This window comes from Platichthys flesus, chromosome 5 (genome assembly GCF_949316205.1).
Source record: "Platichthys flesus chromosome 5, fPlaFle2.1, whole genome shotgun sequence".
Lineage (NCBI taxonomy): Eukaryota > Metazoa > Chordata > Actinopteri > Pleuronectiformes > Pleuronectidae > Platichthys > Platichthys flesus.
In genome coordinates this window covers 3,800,739-3,823,698 of record NC_084949.1, presented here as the reverse complement: position 1 = coordinate 3,823,698, position 22,960 = coordinate 3,800,739, and the positions used below count along the sequence as shown (strand labels likewise).

The following is a 22,960-nucleotide window of genomic DNA, read 5'->3' as shown; positions in this document are numbered from 1 at the left end:
ACCAGCACAGTAAACATGGAGGAGCTATTCTTGGAGATCCCTGGGAAGAGCAAAATGACAAACATGATACATTTACACACTGAGGAAGACTTACAAAAGACATCTAACCAGAGATGCTGATAATTCAGAAGACAACATGCTACTAACTCATACATGCTACTTTTTCAGCTGATTTCTGTGTGAATGCTGAATATTGCGTTAGGTTCTGTGTTAAATGTAATTATAACCAGAGAGGATCGATATTGATCTCAGGAGATCTTTCTAAGTAAAGTGTAAATTAACAAACAAACAAACAAAGTAAAGATATAAATTGGTGGACGTCTCATGCATACAACATGAGATTAATATTAGATGGTTTATCGGATTAAGAAAAAACAGTGCAATCAAATCATCAACGACACACATGGCAGTGCAGGTCTAATTTTTCACTGCAGGATTTTGAAGAGATGAATGTCAATAATGTTTAAAGAAGCAAAGAACAGGGGTGCTATGAGCTAAATGCTAATGTCAGCCTGCTAAAACACTCACAACCAGCATGCCTACAGGCAGATGTTTTACAGATAAAGCGTACCATGGCTACCATGGCTACCATAGGCATAGTTCTGCGAAAGTATATGCTCTGACACTTTTTTGTGAAGTAAAATAATATAAGACTGACATTTCAATTCTAGAGCAATTCTGGAGCTAAAAACTTGTGGTAACTTGGCAATGTTGTTATGTTTAACTAATATCTGGATGAACCTTGATTTGAAGGTTTTAATGGGAAACATAAAGCTGACAGTGTGCATGTGGGACAGATGTAGAATGTCCTCTGCATCATTCACAATCACACGAGTAGCAGGTAGACTAACCATGGGTGGGAGAAAGAATGAAGGGAAACACAAATGTATTAGATGGTGATGTTTCTGTGGTTTATAATTCCACCTCCTCTTGGTCTAATAATAATAATAATACATTTTATTTTATTTACATACATAAAATGCAGCTCAAAGTGCTTTAATATAATGAAATCAAAGACATGAATTAAGATCACGTGAGGAATAAAACGGGACTTAGGATAAATCAAAACCATCAAAATAGCAAAAGGTAAGGTACTTAATAAAAATATAGAATAAAGACAATAGTGTTAAAAAAATAAGATCAAATTCATTAAATGCAAGATCATAGAAATAGGTCTTGAGTTGTTTCTTAAAACTATACATTTGTATAGTTTGTTTTTGGTATATTGAGCAAGCCTGCAGTAGAAGATCGAGGGGACGGTTTGGAATGTGCTGTACCATTAAGAGACTTATAAACAAGTTAAATCATTTTAAAATCAATTCTCAGTGATGGATGCCAGTGTACAGTAAAGATGCTAAAACCGGAGTAATGTGATCTCTTTTCCTATTTCTCGTTAAAACCCTGGCTGCTGAGTTATTTCAGTCTCAACTCCCTCGCAACATGCAGAGATAAATACAAGAAGAAAGAGTACTTCACTTATTTCCCACTGTTTTCTCTATTCTGCCCCCTCTCCTTGTACTCTTTTGACCCATTTGCATCCTCAGTATCTTGCTGTGTTTGAGTTGCTGCAGTCTTCCTCTGCACTGTTCTACTGCCATATCTTCTTAAGCCTAACACAATGCAGAGCAGCCTGTAAAAAGCCACAGAGGGTACAGAGCAGCAGGGCAGAGGGCCATCTCGCAGCGACAGCTGGATGTGTTTAACACTGTTACAGGCCTGTGTTCCATCGCTCAAACTCAGTCAAGCCAAAATGCCATGCTAATGTGTGAAGAGAAAGAACAAGAAGCTCTCGTGATACGAATTAGAGCCCAGTGTGGATATTATTAGAATGTAAGACACGACTGACAAAGAGAGATAAAAAAATATATATACAGTATATATAACTAAAAGATCATAATCATGTCTTCGAAGAGGCGACAACTATGGCTGAGGGGTAGAGTGGTCATCGGCGGTTCGATCCAAGTCTTTCCCATCTGCATGCCAAAGTGCCCTTGGGAAAGATATTGAAACCCATATGCTCCTAATAGAAAAAGTGCTGCCCATAGATGTATTTTATGAATGTGTGTGAATGGGTGAATGGCAATAAACTGCACAGTAAAGCACTTTGAGTGGTCATCAAGTCCCAAGGAGCAAGAAGCCCAGTCTCCCAGGACCTTAGGCTCCTTCTGAGTCGGAAATACCCACTCACCATGTCAAACTTCTATGGAGATATGTTTAAAACATATACACTTCAAAGATCATTTCTGTTTTATTACTTATTATTCTAGATTTGGCCACTTGTTGCTATAAAAGCTCTTTTGTCTTGTCATGTAAAGTGAAGTATTTGAATCTGATAATACAAACAATAATGCAATCTAACTCCTATCATGTTTATCCAAGTACGTAAGATACCAGGGTTTTGTTAGAAAATTTACAATCTGATCTGACTTATACTATTTGTGGGCGCTTTAGCTGTTGCCATGGGAACCTTACTATGCGTTTTTCCTTGCTATGCGTTTTTCTCACACTGGGACAATGACATGTGACCATGTGACTTACAATTTAAATCTATGCTAACAAGTTGTGGGAAGGATGCTTTTGAAGGAGCCTTCAAATTATCAGTCTGGTCTCGCCGCTTTGATGTAATCAATCGCAGCTCCTGAATTAAGACACTGCTGTTGTGGCAGCAAATCTAACCCTTATGGACTGGGGGAAGATTACCCGCTCATCCTAAGTGATATTGTTCAAACACATCTACTCAGGAGGAGTTGACATGACAAAAGCAACTTTCTCCTTATCACAAATCAGAGTAGCATCAAAATGATTTTGAAACTTGGAAGCTAGAGTTGGTTATTTGTTTCTGACTCACTCGCCAACCTTCTGGTTATTGCATTACCCCCTGAGCGACGTAACATTTACACTGTTGATTGATTTTCTGGCTCTTCACTTTTTATCTTATTTGTTAAAACCCACTTCATGTCCCTATAGCCCTCGGTAAATAAGAATCTAGCGAGCAAGTCCCAGAAAAGTCGGCTTCTATTTAGGTAAACATTTTCCAATTTCAAGTGGATTCAAGGAACCACAATCAAAATACATCTCGTAGCAACAAAGCCATCCATCAAACACAAGGACACACAACCGCTAACGTATGACTTTATTCAGTGATTAAGGGGTCGCCACTGAATTGTTGTTTCATTCAACTGTACTGTACCTAACAGTTCACCTCTGACGCAACTGCTGCATTTAAGGAGTGAGTCACCCTCACTCATACTCATTCAAGACAGGCAAAGAACAAGCGGTGCTTTCAGGGCCAACAAAAGATGGACACTGGTCCTTTCTGGGCTGCCAGATGAGACCTCACGGTAAGAGAAAACTGTCAGGGGCCAGTCACACTACACATACTGTAGCTGAACACCAAAGTATAGTTAGCACTCAAGTATTCTGTTTGAATCAGGGTTTCAGAATATTTTACTGAATACCAAACTGGTTTCAAACTGATTGATAAATACTGGATGAGGTCACAATCGCAGTTTTAGGGTTTAAATGATCTGTCAATGTTAATGAACCTATTTGTCTGTGACTCACATGCACTCACACCAGTCCACTTTGACCTGTTTCATCGATATCAGTGCTCCGGCCTGAGGAGCTATAAAGTGTGCTTGACTGTATCCATCAGAACACAAACTCCATAGCAACAGAGTGAGTGTCTCCTTGAGGCTGAGTGTGTTTAAGTGGCAGCGGGGAGAGGTGGGCACAAATAATAGACTGCTCGGCTTAACCCGAAGGGCGTCACTCTGCTGCTGCTCCACCGTACCCTCGCCATTAGCCATGACGTTTGATGTACTACATGCTGTGCGCAGGCTGAGATGTGGCGCATTATGCATGATGTTTAAGGGATTGAAAAAAAATACCTGGTGTGTGTTGGTGGAGTCAGGGGTGGTGGACAGACAAGGTGGATGGATAGAAGGGAAAGGGAGAACCTCCAGTGTAAAAGGTGTTACATGAACTTGACAACTCAATTAATAATATTCTGTCAATAGTCATGCTGGAAAGGCAGAACAAGGGGAAACTGAATTGTACTGAGAGCAGACGGAGGGACGAAGGAGATAAAGAAAGACAAAGCGATAGAGTTGGCCCTCGTAATAAGTGCAGTTGCAAATGAGGTCTTTGGGATGAACCTTTACAGCTGCTGATGGTGCTCTGGCCCGTGCTGGCTGTCGTGCACACAACCATACACAACACAACATTCCCCCGCGCATGCACACGCACACGCACAAGCAGACACTCACACCGGCCAGTCAGATTTCCATTGTTTCCTTTTCTGCAATCATCCTGTTCTCCCCATCAACTTCTGCACTGTGCACCAGTTGCAGTCAGTGTATCAATCAGCAATCAGGCTTCAGCTTGCTGGGGGACACATTGTGCCTCAGTCTGCTTCGTTCTCCTGTCTGGACCACCCGTCTGCTCCTCCGCTGCCTGCATCACCCCGTGCCACTCTAATTTAGCAGGCTCTTTGGAAGAAGCCTCTGTGAGCCACAGAGGGGCTCTGAACTGAGATGAAGCATGACTTCTGTTTGGCTATTTCCCTCGTGACGGAGCTCTGCTGCACCTTTGCTTTTCCTTTATGCAAAATTGCACACGGTCGGATGCATCACGCTAGCTGCTGTGTTGAAACATTTACTCCTATGCCGTCATCATCCTCAGGTTCTTATTTACACTAGCTGTCGCTTTCTTTGGCGTCACATCAGCTGACAGTATAGACATATAGCATTGAATTCACTAGTACATTTCAATCCTTCATCTCACAATTTCACAGGGGCACCTTACCCTTTTTTCTGTCATATATATATATATATATGTATATATATATATTTATATGTTGATTGTGACTAAAAGACCAAATCCACTGTCATGTGACACAATAAGCAGGTAGTAGGTGTAATATTTACAAATAGACATCCTGCTGTTCTCTCTTGTTGCGGATGTTTGCTGTCCAAAATCATATATTCCTTAATGGATCTCTGTTTGAACATACACAGATCAGGAGTTGATTGGTATATGAGGATGAGGTGGTGCTCACAAGGGCTGGATACGTTGCCCCTCAGCAGGATTCTAAAGGCGCCCAAACTAATATCACAAGTTTCAGTCAAAGACTCAACTGAGGTAAACAAAAAAAGAACTTTAGTGCACAGTGTTATGAGGAATGTACAGATGTATTACGAGAGCAAGACATACAGAAACGAACAAAAACAGCAATGAAGAACCTGAATGCAGGGTGTTGTCCTGATGGCTCCCTAAATACATCAGGAAGAATTTTACATTTTATTGGTAAAAATGGTTCATTTGTTTAAATGGATCTGTAAATACAGTCACTTCAAAATTGACCTCCTTTGAAACAATGTGCATGGGAAGAAACAATGTACTTGTTATGTTCAACAAACAGCCCAAAACCCAAAGATATTTACAAAAGTATAACACAGGAGGGAAAAGCCTGAAGGACATTCTACCACTCTTAGGTGATGATTGGCTATAGTTACTTCAGCACCAGTGAGCCAGTGTGTACATTTATTTATAGAGAGGAAAATAGAAAAGAGGAAGTGAGAGAACCACGCACATGCATATGGTGGCGTTCCACTTGCTCTTGGCCTAGAACTCTCTCCCCTACACATCTACTGTACAAACCCACTGGACACCCACTCTCGACGTCTTTACCTAACACCCCCCTCTCCCCCTCCATCTTTGGTGGTTATTTATAACCTTCAAAGAGCAGATGATGAAAAGGTGGAGTGATGTTTGAGAGTCTTTGGGGATTTCCTGCAATCTCTGCTCTTTAAATATAAAGTATCGCACCAACAAGCCCCCTGGATTCGTCCTTCACCACTTTTTGCCCAGTGCTTCCGGCTTGCTGATCTTTTGCCATGCAGAGCAAGAGAGCTAAAACCATGTGCTGATGCCTGTTGTTCTTAAACTTCAGATATGGATGCTTACTTCATATCATAAGGAAAGCAGACCACCAGGCAGCCCCGCTCACTCACTTAAATGAAGCTGTCAAGACGAGTGAAGAGCAAAGAAACCATCAGAAATCAATGCGGGTTATCCCTCTAACACAGGCCACACTGATAACCAGCTACATGGATGTTAATGATTTCATTAAGGGGTCAAATGTGTTGATAAGCTAATGTAGTCACAGTGAATTATTCAGTGTGTCTTAAAAGGGTTGGCCTGCCCGCTCAAACTGTTAATTTGAGCTCCCACTGTTAATGTCCCTCTACTGTTAATTACCAACGTAGTTTATGATGAGCATAATGAATTTGAGGGAGTAGGAAGCGTATCAGGTTAGATTTTAAGAGAATCACTAAGCAGTAATAAATAGACTGCCTCAAAACTTCTACTTCAGCCTCCATCTTGACGGTGAGGATGTCACCTCTCCCAAGTAACAGCCTGGGAAACTTGCATAACACAGGGCAAGGCTGCGTATGCTCTAGTCTAAAGGACGTTTTGAGGAGAGACGGTATTTTTGGAAGTTTGGGTGTGTGTGTTTGTGTCTGTGTGTTAGACGGAGTGAAATACACACAGCAAGCAAGGGAATTGTGTATTTGTGCGTCTGTGTGTGTGTGTATGCACGCAGATTTCTGCCCTGCTCACTTCTGACTGATGATATAATACTTTCAGGCCGTTGTCATGGAAACGAATGGGCCTTGCTGGCTAGCCTGTGTGTGTGTGTGTTTGTGAGTGCGTGTGTGTGTGTGTGGGGGGGGGGGTTGTCTGACTGCATTTGGATATTTGGTACAAATAAGATCCGACCTCTGTAGTAAAGGCTTGAGAGATGATTTCACAGTGTGTACACGTACGTGTTTGTGTGTGTGTGAGAGAGAGAGAGAAACGGACAGAAATACAGAGAGGGATGGCACAATCACACTTTGATCAATGAAACAGTTGATACAGTTTGATGAATTACAACTGGAGTCCTTTTACAAAGACACTGCAGATCGATCAGTCATATTCGGTTCAAACTTATTGGTCCACATATCAGCCTATCACATCATCAATCAAACAGGATAAAACACAATGGGCTGAGCTGTTATCTACACAGCTTTATTTGGAGGCAAAATGAAGACGAATGAACGACCCTGAAGTCTATAAATAATAACCTCAGCCAAGGAAGTCAGAATGAGTCCTTGAACTGGGATGGATAGTCTGTCTGTGTTTCTTTGTGTCTGTCTGTGTGTTTGTCCCCGTCCGTTCGTCATGTCTGTCTAAGTGTCTCTCTGTCTGACTTTTTTTATCGATGTTGCTGTTCTCCAAGATCCCAGAAGTGAACTTGGTGCATACAACCTTATAAGAAAAATGAAATAAAGATGACAAAAATGATGACAAATACTCCTGATGATAAAAGTGTACTAAAATTCAAACATTGATCCGTTGGTGTTTCAGACTCAGCATCGGTGAATCAACAAATAAAAACAAGGTTGATTTCCTTCTGCATAATCTGCTTGCAGCCCACTGGATGGCTATTTTTTCCATTTCTGGCTTCAGAAAGAGGGGACAGCTGCTGTCCCTTCAGTTCCTCAGCTGCTGACCAGTATGTCTGTGTGACAGTTCCAACCCGTGCAGCAGTCTGTATTTATATAGCGCTATTATAGTCTTGATGGCCATACAAAGCTCTCTACAGTACAGTTTTTGCCATACACCTAACCCTAACACCCCAATCACAGAAATACATACAATGCATCTAAGTGCAGCACTTTCTCTATCACACATCACTCACACACTAGCAACACAACCATTAGGGGCAATTTGGGGTTTAGTAGCTTGCCCACACTTGGTCATGCAGGACGTGGGAGACGGGGATCGAACTGCTGACCTTCTGCATAGTGGCTCTACCCCCGGAGCCACAGCGGCTCCCAAAAGTTTAAACTGTTGAAGTCACTCAAGCAAGAGTAGGGGATCAAAAGTATAATCAGCATGGCTAATTATAAACAATTAGACCCATGCTGTAACAAACTGAAATGATTCTCTAGTTGCTGTAGTTTTTTTGTAGGCGTGTATTGCTCAGTGGCTGTCGTTCATACGCTCTGGGTCCCACAACAGGTTTATAGAATTCAAAAAGGGGTAGAACTCAAATAGCAGATTAGTGTATGCCATGATGATGGTGATAAACATCAGTTAAATACGCCATTAGAGAATTCCCTGCTATCCCACACAGCGGTGAGAGTGATATTTACAATCCAGCTCCCTCTGCAATCCCTCTCTTGCTCGTAAAACAACTATCGGCTGGAAGCTATCCAGCCTGTTATGAATGCAATGATTTGGCATCTCACCCTTTTTGCTAATTATGCACAATGGGAATTTTTTTTTCTTTGTGTGGGTGTGTATGTGTTTGTGTGTAGTCGCTCTGTTTTCTCTCAGTGAAAAAATAAACGGAAAAGAAGTCTCCTGAATGATGCGTGGTGGTTAGATTTCGTTTGGTGGTGAGGATGACGGAGGTTGATATTTGGAGTTGAAAGGAAAAGGAAGTGTAAAGGAAGGTAGACTCAAAATAACAACGGGATCAAATATATCTATTTTACTATTCATCTTTAAAAGATCAGAATCTGTGTGGATAATAGTGAAAAAAAGAGATGCCGCAGCTGGCATGCAGACTTGTTTTGTACCCAGTCAAAGGGAATAAGTTCATTGATGCGCAACGCAATTGCCCTGAAAAAAGACAAATCTGACTTTCCTCCAGATATGAAACAATGATATTGGCTTTTCTGAAGCTGTGAGATGAACAGCCGCACAGCTGTGGGACAAACAAACCCCTCAGTGAATATGCAGCACACTCTGCAGCTCAACAATGCATACAGCTCAGGATATTATAACACAGACACTGTGAACCTGAGATCAACTGTTTATCACCCATGATTCCGTTTTATAGATCGTATATCATATGTCTGTTTTCTTTAATCTGTTGGTTTGGGAACCCCTTTAAAGACAAACATGTACAAGCACTCTTATATCTCCTCAGCCATCTCTCTTTTTAATTCAGGATGGGGTAAGGGTTTTGGCTGTGTGTGTGTGGTGTGTGTTGTTGGTGTAGTGTTGTTTTTACATGAGACAATGCAAGAGACAATGTTGATTTGTGTTGTCTTTACAATATGCAATGTGGTTGGGGTAGTAATGGGGATGATGTTGACTATGATGTCTCTGATGACTAAGTCCCTGATGATGACTGTTTGAATATCAGATAGCAAGATGCTGATTATTTTATGTTTTAATGTGTTATGTGTTGTACCCCTTGCTGTAAACACAAATTGCCGTTAGGGGACAAAGGAAGTTGAAAGTTGCTCCTTTAGTCTCTGGATATGATATTTTCTGGAAAGAGGGAGGAACATGAGTTCTTGTCAAAATTGGCTGGAAGAAAATTAATAAAAATAGCTGCAGGATGCATCATGTAGCTGGAGGCAATGCATTTTGGGATTGGAGTCTTGGTTGAGAGGTCAAGCAAAGAGAGCTACGAGAGGACACACGCCGAATGCACACACACACAGAAGAGGAGGAGGCCTCATTTGACACCAGGAGTCACGGTCGACCCTTGGAAGAGCGGCCGACAAGTGAAGCTGTCGAAGCTTTTGCGACAATGACGACAAAGATCGAGCAGTGAGCACAACAACAACTGCAACCAAGGGGATGACGACGCCACTCAGCACAACAACGAAATAAAGTTTTTTTGAAATAGGTGATTAAAGTTGCATTTCCCACCCTCGGGATGTGTTAAGGCACATCCCTGTGTTCATCTTGTGCATATTCTGAGCGCACGTGGAGGGCTGGGGGCCTGTACTGCACATGCTCAGTGGGCGATGATGATGTGGGCTGACACATCGCATGTCGTGAGCGTAGTTACCGTGCTGAGTAATGTGACATTTAAGGACTCCTGCTTTTTCTTATTTTTTGCCTTCCTTGAACTGTTTACAGCATGCACACACACACACACACCATGCCCAAAACACACACACACACACACACACCAAAGCAAACACACAAACACACATTCTTTTATACATAAACACATGAGTGTATCTTGCTTCTGCAAGTTCATGTCTCTGTGTTTATTCTGTGATATCTGCACTTTTTTAATCTCTTTATCAGAATTACAGAAGACAATCCCAGCAGTTGAAATGAGATGCTACAGAAGACTCCATATACAGATCCCATCACCATCGAGGACGTTCCCAGAATGATCAGGTTACAATTGGGACAGTATGAAGACCTGCTGACCACAGTGGAAACTAGAATGGTAGGTGACAAGATCATCCTACAGGGTACATACAGTCCCAGGAAAATGGATGTAAGGGAGAAATATGCTCTTTTCTGAACGGACCATAGGGGAAGTTTGCAACAACAAAAGCCCTTGCTCAAGATCGATTGGTACACAGAGCCCCACAACCCTGCGGGTATAATGGGATCAGTAGCAAAAACAGTTAAAAATGTCTCTGTAGGGACTGAGGAAATGTGCTGAGGTTCACTGCTGACACAGTTTGACTGCTGTGACAGGATTCCCATAATCTTACATGATCTGTGCATGAACACGCTCAGGGTCTTTATTCACGAATGCACATCTGCAGTTAGAGGTTAAAGAAGATCAACTGTGAGTGAACAGTGGACTGAGAGAAATCTGGATGAGGATAATGAAGGAGATATATATTTTTGCCTCCTTCAGATTCTAAGGTTGAGTTGTCCTTTTCTATTTGTTACAACTTTTTTTGTAATTTTTGGTATCATTTGTATTGGTTAGGATGACATTGTTCTTGTAAAGTAATTCAAATATGTTAAGGAAAGGAAAATAATAGCAGAGGTGTGGAAACAGGGAACGTAGCAGCATCTGTAGAACAAAGTCCATCAGGGTAAGAAACACAAGCAGTCAGTCAATCAGACAGATTGTACACACAGATAGCCCACCTGAACTGACAGCAATAATGCCTGTACGCCGTCTATGGGATGTTGGCAAGTGCTCAACCAGAAAGTTGGTGTTTAATCTCCTAACAGGATACAAAATAACAAAATGTATCAGCATTGGTCCTGGCAAAAAATTTATGTTTTCTTATATTTGGATATGAATCAAGTTCACGTTGTTACATACATGTGCGACACTGACAAAAGCTTTCACTTGCTTTCACCTGTTCACCTTCTATATGTCACTCCAGCCACATAGTGTAACTTGAGTGATGTGTGCCATAAGTTTACTCTGTTTAAGCAGTGCAGGTGGTGGGTCTTGGAAAAAACACTGCCAGGGAGAATAAGGCCTCTCAGACTTTGTTCAATATCTCAGACAAATCTGGGGCAGCTTGCTGGTCTGTTACTACTAAGGTAAAAAACTAACCAAGCTTACCGAAACCCAATGAAGTTACTATAGGTTCTTGTGTATTTCATGGGGGAAAATCTCTTTGCACATGATTAAAGTGGATGCTCATGTTTACAGTCACAACAGAAAGCTGTTCACTTCCTTCCTGGTCGACAACGTGTTACAAAAGGTTCCTAAACAAGACAAATCCAGTTTCGTATTTCATATCACATCCACCATAACACCAGCCAGGTCAATCAGTACGGCATAATTCATGGGGCTAAATTTGTGCATAACTTTGGCCTCTCAATATAATGACGATGACTCACTTTTAAGAAGTGTACGTCTCCATGGCAACACAGGCTGCACACCGGTGCAGGTTAATTTCAATCTTTTGAATACATGTACAAAGCTCAGCTCCTCGTGATTCATCTCTTTGGCATCAGTGCCGCATTCACATCAGATGAATGAGGGAAGCGATTTCAAGTCCAAGCAGAAATGACAGGGCTACTTTAACTGTAGTATGTATGAAGAGAAACAGCACTGGGATTCCTTTTTGTTTCCTATCACGACTCATTTCAAGAGAGATATTTGTTTGTAGCATTGTCAGAGCAGCTTCCCTCTATGGGTATTACATATTACCTCCAAGAAATAGCAGGTGCCTTACGGAACATTATTTGAATATCAATAATGAATGAGGTTTTCTTTGAGCTGACATTTCTTTTCCATGATTGACTGAAGCATTAGATTGTACCCACGTTACCATTACCTCAGCATGAGGCCAACTTAGTGAATAGGAAATCTTTTCACATCAGCACTGTGGTGACAGAGTACTGCATCAAAGGTTTGAACACTCTGCTTTAATAGACAGCACCGACGAGACTAATAGGACCCCTTTACAATTCCCATATTTTATTGTGTTTTATTTTTATATTGTTTGACAACAATCTATACAAAAATGACAAACATGAACCATGTTTTAAAATTTGTCCAAATGTATAAAAAAAGTAATGTCTAAATCTCTCACAGAGGTAATCAGATCGATAATTGGATATTTTGAAGACGCCTCTTTGGCAGCCATTCCAGATTTTTGTCCTCTTAGATTTATCTCTCGAAGCTTTGCACACCTGGATTTGGCCGGGTTATCCCCCACTTCAAAGCAGATCTTATCTAGCGCTGTGGGATTGGTTGGATATCGGCAGTGAACTGGCATCTGCAGGAGAATTGTCCCTAAGCCACTTCCCTGCGGTTTTCTCTGTTGCATTACTGTTGTGCTGAAATGTGAACTGTTGCCCAGGCTATTTGCATATTGGAACAATCATTTTTAAAGGACCTTTTTATTTGGCTGCATTCATCCTAAAATCTGAAAAGCCTCCTGTCCCAGCTTCTGAAACGGTCCCACCACCATGCTTAATGGTTGAGATAGTATTGGCCAGGTTATGAGCAGTGCCTGGTATATGGTATAGAGTTCTGACCACAGGTTTCAGTTTTGGTTTCATCATTCCTGTTCATTCTTTAAATGCCATTCTGGCAAACACCAAACTGCCTGTCAGGCCTTTACTCAACATGGCCGTCATCGAGCTACTCCACCATTAAGGCACGATTGCAATTTGAATGCTGAGATGTTTATACCTCTGGCATCGTCTGAGATCTTTGCAGAAACCTCTGCTAGAGTTAGGGCCATGGAGAGACATTTAGGGGAGGTGTGGAGCAGGAGTTAGCTGTCATCTAGTGATCAGAAGGTGGTTGGTTCAGTCCCTGGCTTCCCCACATATAGTCCATTTTTTAACACTCTTCGATGAATGTCCGAATGAGGCATACATTATAAAGAGCTTTGAGTGGCTATTTGCCTAGAAAGATGCCATTATATAATAGCAGTCCATTTACCCTTCTTGTCTGGTTACTCAGTTTGGCTACACAGTTTTAAAGACACTGGGATCCTGGCGACTTCTATATACCCTGTCTCTGATTTATGTCTGGCCACAGTTGTATCACTCTACAGAGGGTTCCCTCAACTTTTCGGCTTGGTCTTGTTAATGTTTCTAAACATGCTTACAAGACACACTTTAATTAAATTAAATCTATAATTCAATAAAATGTAGAAAAAATTATGGAATCTGAACCATAGACTATATATAAAAAGGTCTCAACACTTTATTAACCCACTCAATGTATTGTCTGCATTCTTTTCAATGCTTTGTTTCAGAGGCAATATGGGTGTTACTTTTCTAATGTATTGTATGTTATTTTTTCTTATCTATTCCAATTGCTAAATCTTTTACAGTACACAAATTGTCTGCAGCATATTTTTACATAAAGTTCAAATGGTTAATATATAAATAGTTAGAAGTGTTTGTTCATCATGAAATGAAGTAATGGAGACTGACGGGAGGTTAATATGTTGACTTTTTTATTGCAACAATCTCTGTTGTTCAAATTCTCTCTCATTTTATTTGATCTCAGCTCTCCACTGTGTAATGAAGGCATTAAAGGCCTGAATATTAACAACTAACAAACAGCAAACATTCCAGTCAAGCTGAAAAACAGCAGTAAAGAATGATGTTGCCGGTTTAGTCAGGAAACAGCCTCTATGTCTCAGTAGGATAAATCTTTAAAAGTTTGTCAAGCCACTTTTGCTGGTGACAAAAAACCTGATCTCCATTACCCAGATAAGTGATTCTTCAATATGTTGGATGTGATAAGAGAGAGAAGAAACATCACCATTGATCAAATAAAACAATATTTACGCCGTGTAGCGTCTCTCTTACTCGTCTCTTCAGGCAGAGAATCAGTGGGAGCCAGTGTGGAGGGGACACTCGGACTTGCTGGGCTAATTGCTGTGATGGATTTGTGTTATTCCCATGAGCACGGGGCTCCTGCTCCTGCAATAACACAACAAGATGACTTTGCCAATCCGCACGTTAGTCGGCTATGAAGGAACTGTAACTGTTAATACAGTTGTTGCTGTTGTGAAGGCAGCAGCAGCCTACTCAAAGCTAATATTGTAATTTGGCAGAATGGATTTCTCAGAGGAAATCATTCTGGGCCCTCCCTGGGTCAATTTAGCATTTGATTAGTGGGAGGCTACTGTCAAAGTATTAGTGGAGCAGCCTATTTTTCTGATGTGATTAAATTCATCAACCTCCTTATGGTGATGCCTTCTTACTTGCCTCTAGAATGCAGGGTGGAGCCAGTTTGGCTGCCCACGTGAAGTGAGGGAAACACACACACACACACACACACACACCAAAACAGTGCAGAAACTGGGAATAGCATCCTCGCATTAATTAATACAATTCTTATTGAGGCTTCCCTTTGAATGGTTCAAGTTGCAGTCACGCGCATGTGCATGCACACACCTCATTTCTCACAGGGAAGCCCTGATTAAGTCATAGTAGCCTCCTTTCCTAAAATGGAGTGTTGCGTTGGAGCCGAGCTGAGTGCAGAGGAGAAGATCTTTAGTAAGAGAGGAGGGCGGCCTCCGGGGAAAGACCCCTGGAGAGAGCAGTCAGGTGTATGGTGGACTAAAAAAAGCACCTGAATGATGGACTGTAGTGATGTGTGTGTTTGTAAGGGGTCGACAAGGAGGGAAAAAGGGTATGTGAGTGTACATGTGAGTGCATTTCATCAGCTTTACCGCAGATGAAAACTACAGTATGATTAATCTCAGATAAATCTTCAGAAGAAACTGACTTTTCTTATTTGGGGACATCAAAGCACAGCATGGCCTTGCACACTAGACTTGGACGGCAGCATCATCAAAGTGAATAACACTTGTTTTCCATGATAAAAGGGCCCTATCCGTCGTCAAGAGCACGACGGATAGGGCTCTTTTTGTACAAGATTGCTTACACATACACACACATGCACGCACCGACACAAATAAGACACCTACAAACACATATACTGGCCATGAACTCACCACCTCCTCCCAGGCAAAGAAAGTCTGACATTTTCAGTCATTTGTAACAAATCAAATAATACATCAAAGCCACCAGGTTAACAAGATGTGACCACTCTCCGAGTTTACTGAAGCATCTGACTGTGTTTCACATCTTGTTAACCCATTGACAGAAAAATTTGTGGTGGAGTGGGGATGGGTGGTGAAGGACTAAACAAGCGTTTTAAATCAACAGAAGCAGAGTGGTCCTCACAATAGAAATCAGGGAGTCGTGATGATGGTTGTTTCATCTTCTGCTCAGCAAATTCTCCGGAGTCTCTCCCTCAGTTTACTTGCACCTGATCATCAGCAGCCTCTAATCTCAAGCTGCGCTGCGTTTTCCTAGAGCACAGAGCCTATGACGGGACGCTTCCTCATCAGCCAACCTTTTGCTGTGGAAAACAGTTTGCACAATTTGTGTGAGCTACTACATTATCGCACACATAATTTGATTAACCAACTATTATTTATTTATCTTATCTAAAGTTATGCTAGCATCACGCCTGTGGGGGTGGCAATGTCACAATATCCCAGCAACATTTTGTTTTATTAGTATGAAATTTGATTCAGAAGTTCATGGTTCCCAGGATTTAAATCCTACTGACATTGGTGATCCCCTGACTTTTCCTGACCTTTCTGGCTTTGCGTGAAATGTCTTGACAACTCTTGGAGGGACTGCCATGAAATTGAATACAGATGTGCTTGAATTTTAATAAATCCTTTGACATTTAATTTAATGTCACAATCATGTTAAAATGTTAATTTGATCACTTTACTTATACTTTCACATGTTCTCGTGTCTACCTCCTTTTGACTATATGCTGTTGTAACATGTGAATTTCACCAATGTGGAATCAATTATCTTTGTATTATGACAAAAGAACAAGATTGATGGCATCCATTCCAATTTTGTGTTTAGTGCGAATTAGCAAATGTTAGCATGCTTACTTATCACAGATCCTAGCATGCGACAGACACAAGAAAACAAAGTATGACTGTCTTACAGTGCTGTTGGCATGGCTATAAACTCTTAGGCTTGCAGTAATAACAACTTTATTATGTGGCAAGCACAACATTTTGGTTGAGCTTGCCAAGTTAAGAACAGAGATGTTGGAATGTGGTGGCAGCACTGAGACGTAGGATTGGGTACTGGAATTAGTGACAATCAGGAACTGGTGCCTAAAGTATCCAATCACCATGTGGATTTCGGTGCCTCTTTCCAGTGCCTGAGCTTTGTGTTGAAATAGTTGTTCTGCTTACAAGCAACATTAACATCACTGCATGTGTGTGGTTATAATTCCAACTTACTCTGCCAACAACACACTCTGCATGGCTCTGGCACAAAGTAAATTTAGCTTACCATTATAGCTCCTAGCTACCACAAAGAAAATGTTAAGTGTCAAAAGTGTGGCTGTATTTCACGTTAAAGGGCTCTGACACGATGACGTGACGCAAATGCCCGAGCAATAGCTTAGAGCAGGGAACCGAGAGCAGCTGCCAGGTGCTGGGAGCAACAGTTGGTAGAATTGGTGGCAGTATTCACCAATTTCGAGAGAAGAAGGAAGGGAGGAACATGACAAAACTTGTTGAATCACCTTGCGAATACCGGATACATTGGAAATCACAGGGATGTGTTTGACTGCTAGCGTGATCCCATGCCAAGGAAATCAGCCGTCAGTGTGGGCGTCCCTGGCCCCAGAGTTGGGAAGACAAGTCATGAGATTGGAGCAGAGGTATGCTAAACTATTCTCAACCCTACCAAGAAGGAGATGAACAGGGTAAAACCAACCAACCAAGTTGCTTCGATTGAGGACGTGCTGAGGCCAGAAGGCTTTATAATGCTGTTCTACATTTGGAGCAGTAAAGGTCCTCAAGACCTCTTCAACATACTTTGATGGGAAAAAATTTTAGGATTTTGTACTAGGATGCAAATTGTTCTCCCACGTGTAATTCAGGCATATTGCTCCTGTATACATTCAATATCCTTTCCGTCACACACATGCACTACCTTTGCATTTTCTTTCCCATAAACACTCTCACCAATGTCTCACCAACCCCACAAAAGGGTTAATTTTATGTCATTCATTGGGAAGGAGCAGAAATCCCCACAACGTGCTGAAAATCAGGTTATTTAGCAAAAAACCTTCTTTCTTCCTGTGTGTGGTGGGGGCTTAGGCCACAGGGGGGTATGTGCTTTAAATTTAGCACGAGAGGAGGAAAGAGCAGCTACTGCATAATAAGCCGGCGGAGAAAATAAGTGGAACTTTGACCCCAGCTCCCTTTATAGATGACAGTGGCGACCTTGGGAGGGTGAGAGAGGAGATTGATGATGGGTATTTTGCTTAATGAGCTCACAAGAGAATAACTCCTCCCTTCGGGGGGAGGTCAATTGTCTCCCACTCAAGGTAAAAAAGACAAATGTCAATGCGATCAGCAGGGGTCGCATCCCCCTCTTACCTAGAACATGTCCTTTATAACAGAGCTGAACATTACATTTCCTTCCATCTACGTAAAAAGAACAGCAAATAGACATGGGTGACGTTTGGAAAGTATGCATGTGTGAGGTCAAGTGAGAAATGCCACAACCGTGGTTTAACATGTAAATGGTACATGGTAAATGGTTTTGTATTTATATAGCGCTTTTCTAGGCTTGATGACCACTCAAAGCGCTTTACAGTTCAGCTTTACATTCACCCATTCACACACACATTCATACAGTGAATCTATTCGCAGCACTTTGTTATTTAGGGTTCAGCATCTTACCCAAGGACACTTCGGCATGCAGATTTTAAACTTTACATCCTCACACACCACCTTGAGTACCTCAAAAACAAGTCGCTGGGTTGATGATAAGACAAAAAGATCACCATGGAAACAAGATTTGAGGGATGGCCACTCTGGGGATAAAGCAAGAGGTGAACACAGAGGGAGGGATAGGGAGAGATGAAGAGACAGACGGGGAAAAGCTATGTGGAGTGAGTGAGAATGAAACCAGCTAGATCCTGAAGAAAATCTGTGACAGAGGCAGAGTGTGAAAACATTTGAAGCAGGAAGAAATTCACAACCTGCTATAATCTGCAATCATGAGGAATCATCTGACTTCACTATCTGGGTAATCGCACTTTAGGGAAGAGAAAACAGGGGGATCAGGAAGGGAAAGAAAACCGAACATGTTGGGGGTAACCATCTGTTTTGCACTTTCCCTTCTCTTTGCCCTATCCTGCTCTCTCTCTGTTCTAACAAGGGAGAGAACACTTATGTCTTCTCTTTCTTTTATCCTGTCTCCGTCTCACCTGGAGCTGTGCAGTTCTTAGATTGTTCACTCTCTATTTCCTCCAGGCTGCTGTTGTCAATTTCCTGCAGTAGCCTCCTTCCTCCCCATCTCTCCTGGTCCTCGCTGCTCCGGCTCGAGATGTCAAAACCTACACAGATTGCCACAGAAAAAGGTACACCTTTAAAATACAGACTCTAGTGATCTTTTAGAGCAGCTACAGCATTTCAATGGGGTATTTTATGATGTAATGTAAAACCTAATACTATAAACGGTGATACCAAAACTATGCTTCCCCTTTAAAACACATATTTCTTGACCATGAGAAATATGTGCATGGATAAAAAAGGTAATCTAAAATTAATAAAATAAGAATTAAGAATTAATGAATATGAGAAAACACTAACCATACATGCTCGATACATGCCCTATTGGTGCGAGATGGGTCTCAAGTAAAGTCTTGCATCCAATCTATGTGACTGTGAGATTGATATCATATCAGAGAGTGTGATAGAGTATGCAAGTAGAGACGTGTCAAGAAGTCCTCTCTGCTATTTTCATGAGGGCAGTACAACATGAGGATTTTGCAAAGGGGGTTTGAGGTAGATGCTGTATGTCTGCAGCTGCCAGCAGCTGAAATCTGCATCATTTCATGGTTAGTTTTGCAAAAATGAAGCAACATTCACAGTGTGTCATTTTGGTCCTACATTAAAAGTAACTACCACATACAAATACTGTATATGTAGATGCTGCATTAGCTGCTGGATCATATGTCAAATTTGCCGCCATGTTGAAACATGGAAGACGTCCCTGTAACAATACATGCAAACAAGGGAGCTGTGGTTTGTCGGGATAACATTTCAAAAGTGACTTAAAATTGTTTTGTTTAAGGTTTTCCATAACATATTGTGTTAAAGGTTTTGTTTCCAGTTTTATTTGAAAGTTAGGCTGTAATCGCTGTCAAGAGACAAATGGAAATTATACAAATATAATAATGTTGTGTATATTGTGTAGTTGTACTGTATCACAGGGTTCTGTATTGTTTTAAATATTCACAACTAACTGTTCAGACCACTTAAAAAGTGAGGGCTTAATCATTTACCCTTTAAAAAACAAGGGATGAAATATATTAACACTGAAGAACTAAACTGACTGATACTGAGTAAGTCAGTTCAGGATTCAAAAGTCAATTAATTTTGTTTTGAGCTGCAGCACAATAAAAAAGAAACGTGAAGAGAATAAGCCATTAACATGTCACACATTTCATGTGCGTGTCCACAAGTATTAATCGAACCCAGGTTCCATGAATGTGAGTTCCTTCAGACAATGAATAATTTTCAAACACAGCAGTAGTTCAGTTCATGAAGGCTAACACAGAAACACATCTAACATCAAGATGCAAAACTGAAACTCGATGAGAAATGCAAACCCTTTGTTTATTTGTTTTTGTTCACAGGCCAGTTGTGCCAGCTCCAATGGAGGTGTTGACATTTTGCAGCAATGGGCAGAAGTGGCCAATGTGGCGTCTCTGTATGTATTGACACTAAATGTGTATTTTTAAATCAGGTTAACTTTATGGAGCAGTGTTTTCCTCAGCGTTATATAAACAATGACAATGCAGGTTTAAAATGTTCAAAAACTGGATCTACAGATGTTGATGAAACGCATTCAGCACAGTTGTTCATCAAAGACACACACAGATCACATATTTGTGACCCTAAATTTAAGTTTATTTTTTACATTTGAAAGAAATTGCCACAGGGCACCATAAATGCTCACGCTAAATGATTTTTGACACTGGAAAATGTGTCTCACAATACAAACTGAGATTGAGATTACATTTACGACTGTAGGTTTCATTACATGGTTGTCAACCTGCACCTTTGGGAGCCTGAAATCTCTAATAACCTCTGCCAAGCAAAATATGTTTCCAAAACTACTGAACCTATTTTATTGAATCTTGGCGGATATGTGAGGTCTGGACCAAATAGGACAGGTGGATCCGGGATTTTTTTCTCCCCTTTTTTTGACCTGGCGAGATAGGGCGTGAGCTTTGGCAGATGTGAGTTCTCCAAGCTCCTTTCTGATCAGAATTATGAATCTGAGCAAGGACTCAATCCCAAATTCTGGTCCTTCACAGTTATCAGAGACAGGACATAATTTAGTCAGTGTCACAAAAACACTGATCACAGATATTCAATAACCAGACGTGCAGCAGAGAGCCAAGCTGGACAATTATGTTTATGAAAGGTGATGACTTATCAATCTGTTTGGAGTACACACATATCTGCACATAAACAATAAAGGCATTTTAACAGGTTTTAGTTTCTTCATCCAAGTTACCAGTTTGTTTCTTGAATGTTGCAGATAAAAGTGCATGTGTAGCTAATAGTTTTATTTTTATAGAGCAGGCTTTTGACCTCTGTGACATGAAAGTTTGATTTCCTTACGTAATAGCCGGGTAGTGAACAGCTGGAGGAGTGCACCACAGATGTGTCAATCTGGTGTCCTCCTCCCTCCAAAATGCATACATTGAAGGGGAATTTCATGTTTTTCCTAAACAAAATTCTCTTAGGGGTTGCAGCAACAGTGCAGTGCAGAAAGTGAGGCTCCCACTGTGGCTACATCTGCACATTCTTCGAGACAGCAGCAACACCAATGAATTTATTTCATACTTCAGGGAGCTCAGCAGGAACCCTCTGCCCTTTCCACCCTGCCAACTACAAGGTTGGCCTAAGAGACGGATACAAATCGAATTAAAAAGCCCAGTTATTGAATAGTCCTCAGTGCACGGCTGAACTCCTCACCTGGCCTCACCTTCAGAACCCCACACAGGGCAGCCGAAGCAGCACCGAGGTTTGCGTGCCAGTGCTCAGTACTCTCTCCTTCCCTCCATTCTGGCTCTCGCTATCTTGCACACGATGAAGGAGAGGACGAGAGCGGAAATGATTAATGTGCCGCTGCGAGGAGGAGTTGAGTGCTCTGCTTCCAGCTCCACAGCATCAACCTCCATTTAGCAGAACTTCATTAAGCACATCATAAATAATCAACTTTAATTGATATTCCGGCGAGCTGATTAAGAGTTGACGAGAACACAATGGGGACAGGGGAAGTGCATTAAACGTGTCTGTGTCGCCTCTTGTTCACATCCACTTCTTGAGCACATGCAGGGAGACAGCAGCACTGTTGCATTTCCATAAAACCAGCATATGCAGTGGGGAGGGGGAAAAAAAATGACTCACACTGATGATGCACGAATCATGAGTGTATGAATATTCACGCAGGGCCCTCTGTCCATGGAAAGTGATAAATACTGCTCACTGTAGCTGACGCTGACTCAGTAATCAAGAGGAGTGTCGGGGGGGGGGGGGGGGGTGGCACAGTCAATGACAGTTAAAAAGAGAGAGATGGGAACATGGAGGCATCAAGTCAAGTGGTACATATGTTTGCTGTACTGTAGTAATTTATTATCAGGATTTCTATTTGGATGTAGATGTGTTGGTGATCCTTTAACAGACATGTCAGAAAGAGAGAGAGAGCTTTGAAATAAAAGTTGGAGGGAGGAGGGGGGGGGGGGGACAGTGTGTAACCATTTGCTGTAACTTGGAGAGGTGCAGGCCTATACCCTGGGGCTCATTGCCCTGATTTCACAGCTCTGCAACTAAAACACCTGTACATGCAGGAGCCTCTGCATCCCTCTGCCCCAGAATAGTTTCCCATAGTTAAAGCTCAGAAGAATTCCCATTATAGCCCACTGTGTACCAGTGTACCTGTGTGACACCTTGACATTTGTCCTATTTATTTTTCTTTCTTCTTTAAAATCAGGTCAAGTTGCGCCAGAAGTTAACTCCAAAAGGACATGACTCTTTTACTACTACTAAAAAGAACATAATGTCGCTTGTGCTGGAAATGGCGTGAACACACACACCTTTGTTACATCTCTGTTTGGGGACGTGAGTTAGCTTAATTCAAATTATCGAGGACTTTACTTACTTAGAAGCAGTCTTACCTCTTATACCCCTGCTCTTCACTTGGTTCTGCTGACCAGCTGTTCCTGGGTTTAAGATTCATTCACTGTTAGAGCTTCACAGCTGTGGAACAACCTCATCCTCTTTTAAAACTCTTTAAAAACGCATTTTTATAAAGTAACTGTTACCTTAAGTAGCTTTTTTTTCCTTTTTTTTTACATTGTTCTTGCTTTTACCGGATAATATTTGTTTGTGCTTAATTTAATTATTTAATTATTATCTTGATTTTAACCAGGCATTTAATAATTGCACTGCATGTATTTTTTAGTTTTCTTTTTCAGTGAAGCACTTAGTAAACGTTTTGTGTTCAAGCTTTAAATTTAAAGTCATGATTATTTGCGCCACATTTACATTTGATTTCACATTAGAACGGTTAATATTATCATTATAACGATCACTCACGGGATGTCACATGTAGGTTG

The 22,960-nt window shown here is 41.3% G+C and overlaps 1 protein-coding gene across 1 annotated transcript in view; it reads right to left on the bottom strand.

Moving 5' to 3' along the window:
- The window catches only part of LOC133953561 (sodium/potassium/calcium exchanger 3-like), a 42,851-nt gene that overhangs the window by 18,710 nt on the left and 1,181 nt on the right, over window positions 1-22,960 (bottom strand). Inside the window, exon 2 of the mRNA XM_062387522.1 lies at window positions 18,533-18,661. Coding sequence (XP_062243506.1) covers window positions 18,533-18,661 — 129 coding nt within the window. The remainder of the gene's footprint in view (window positions 1-18,532; window positions 18,662-22,960) is intronic.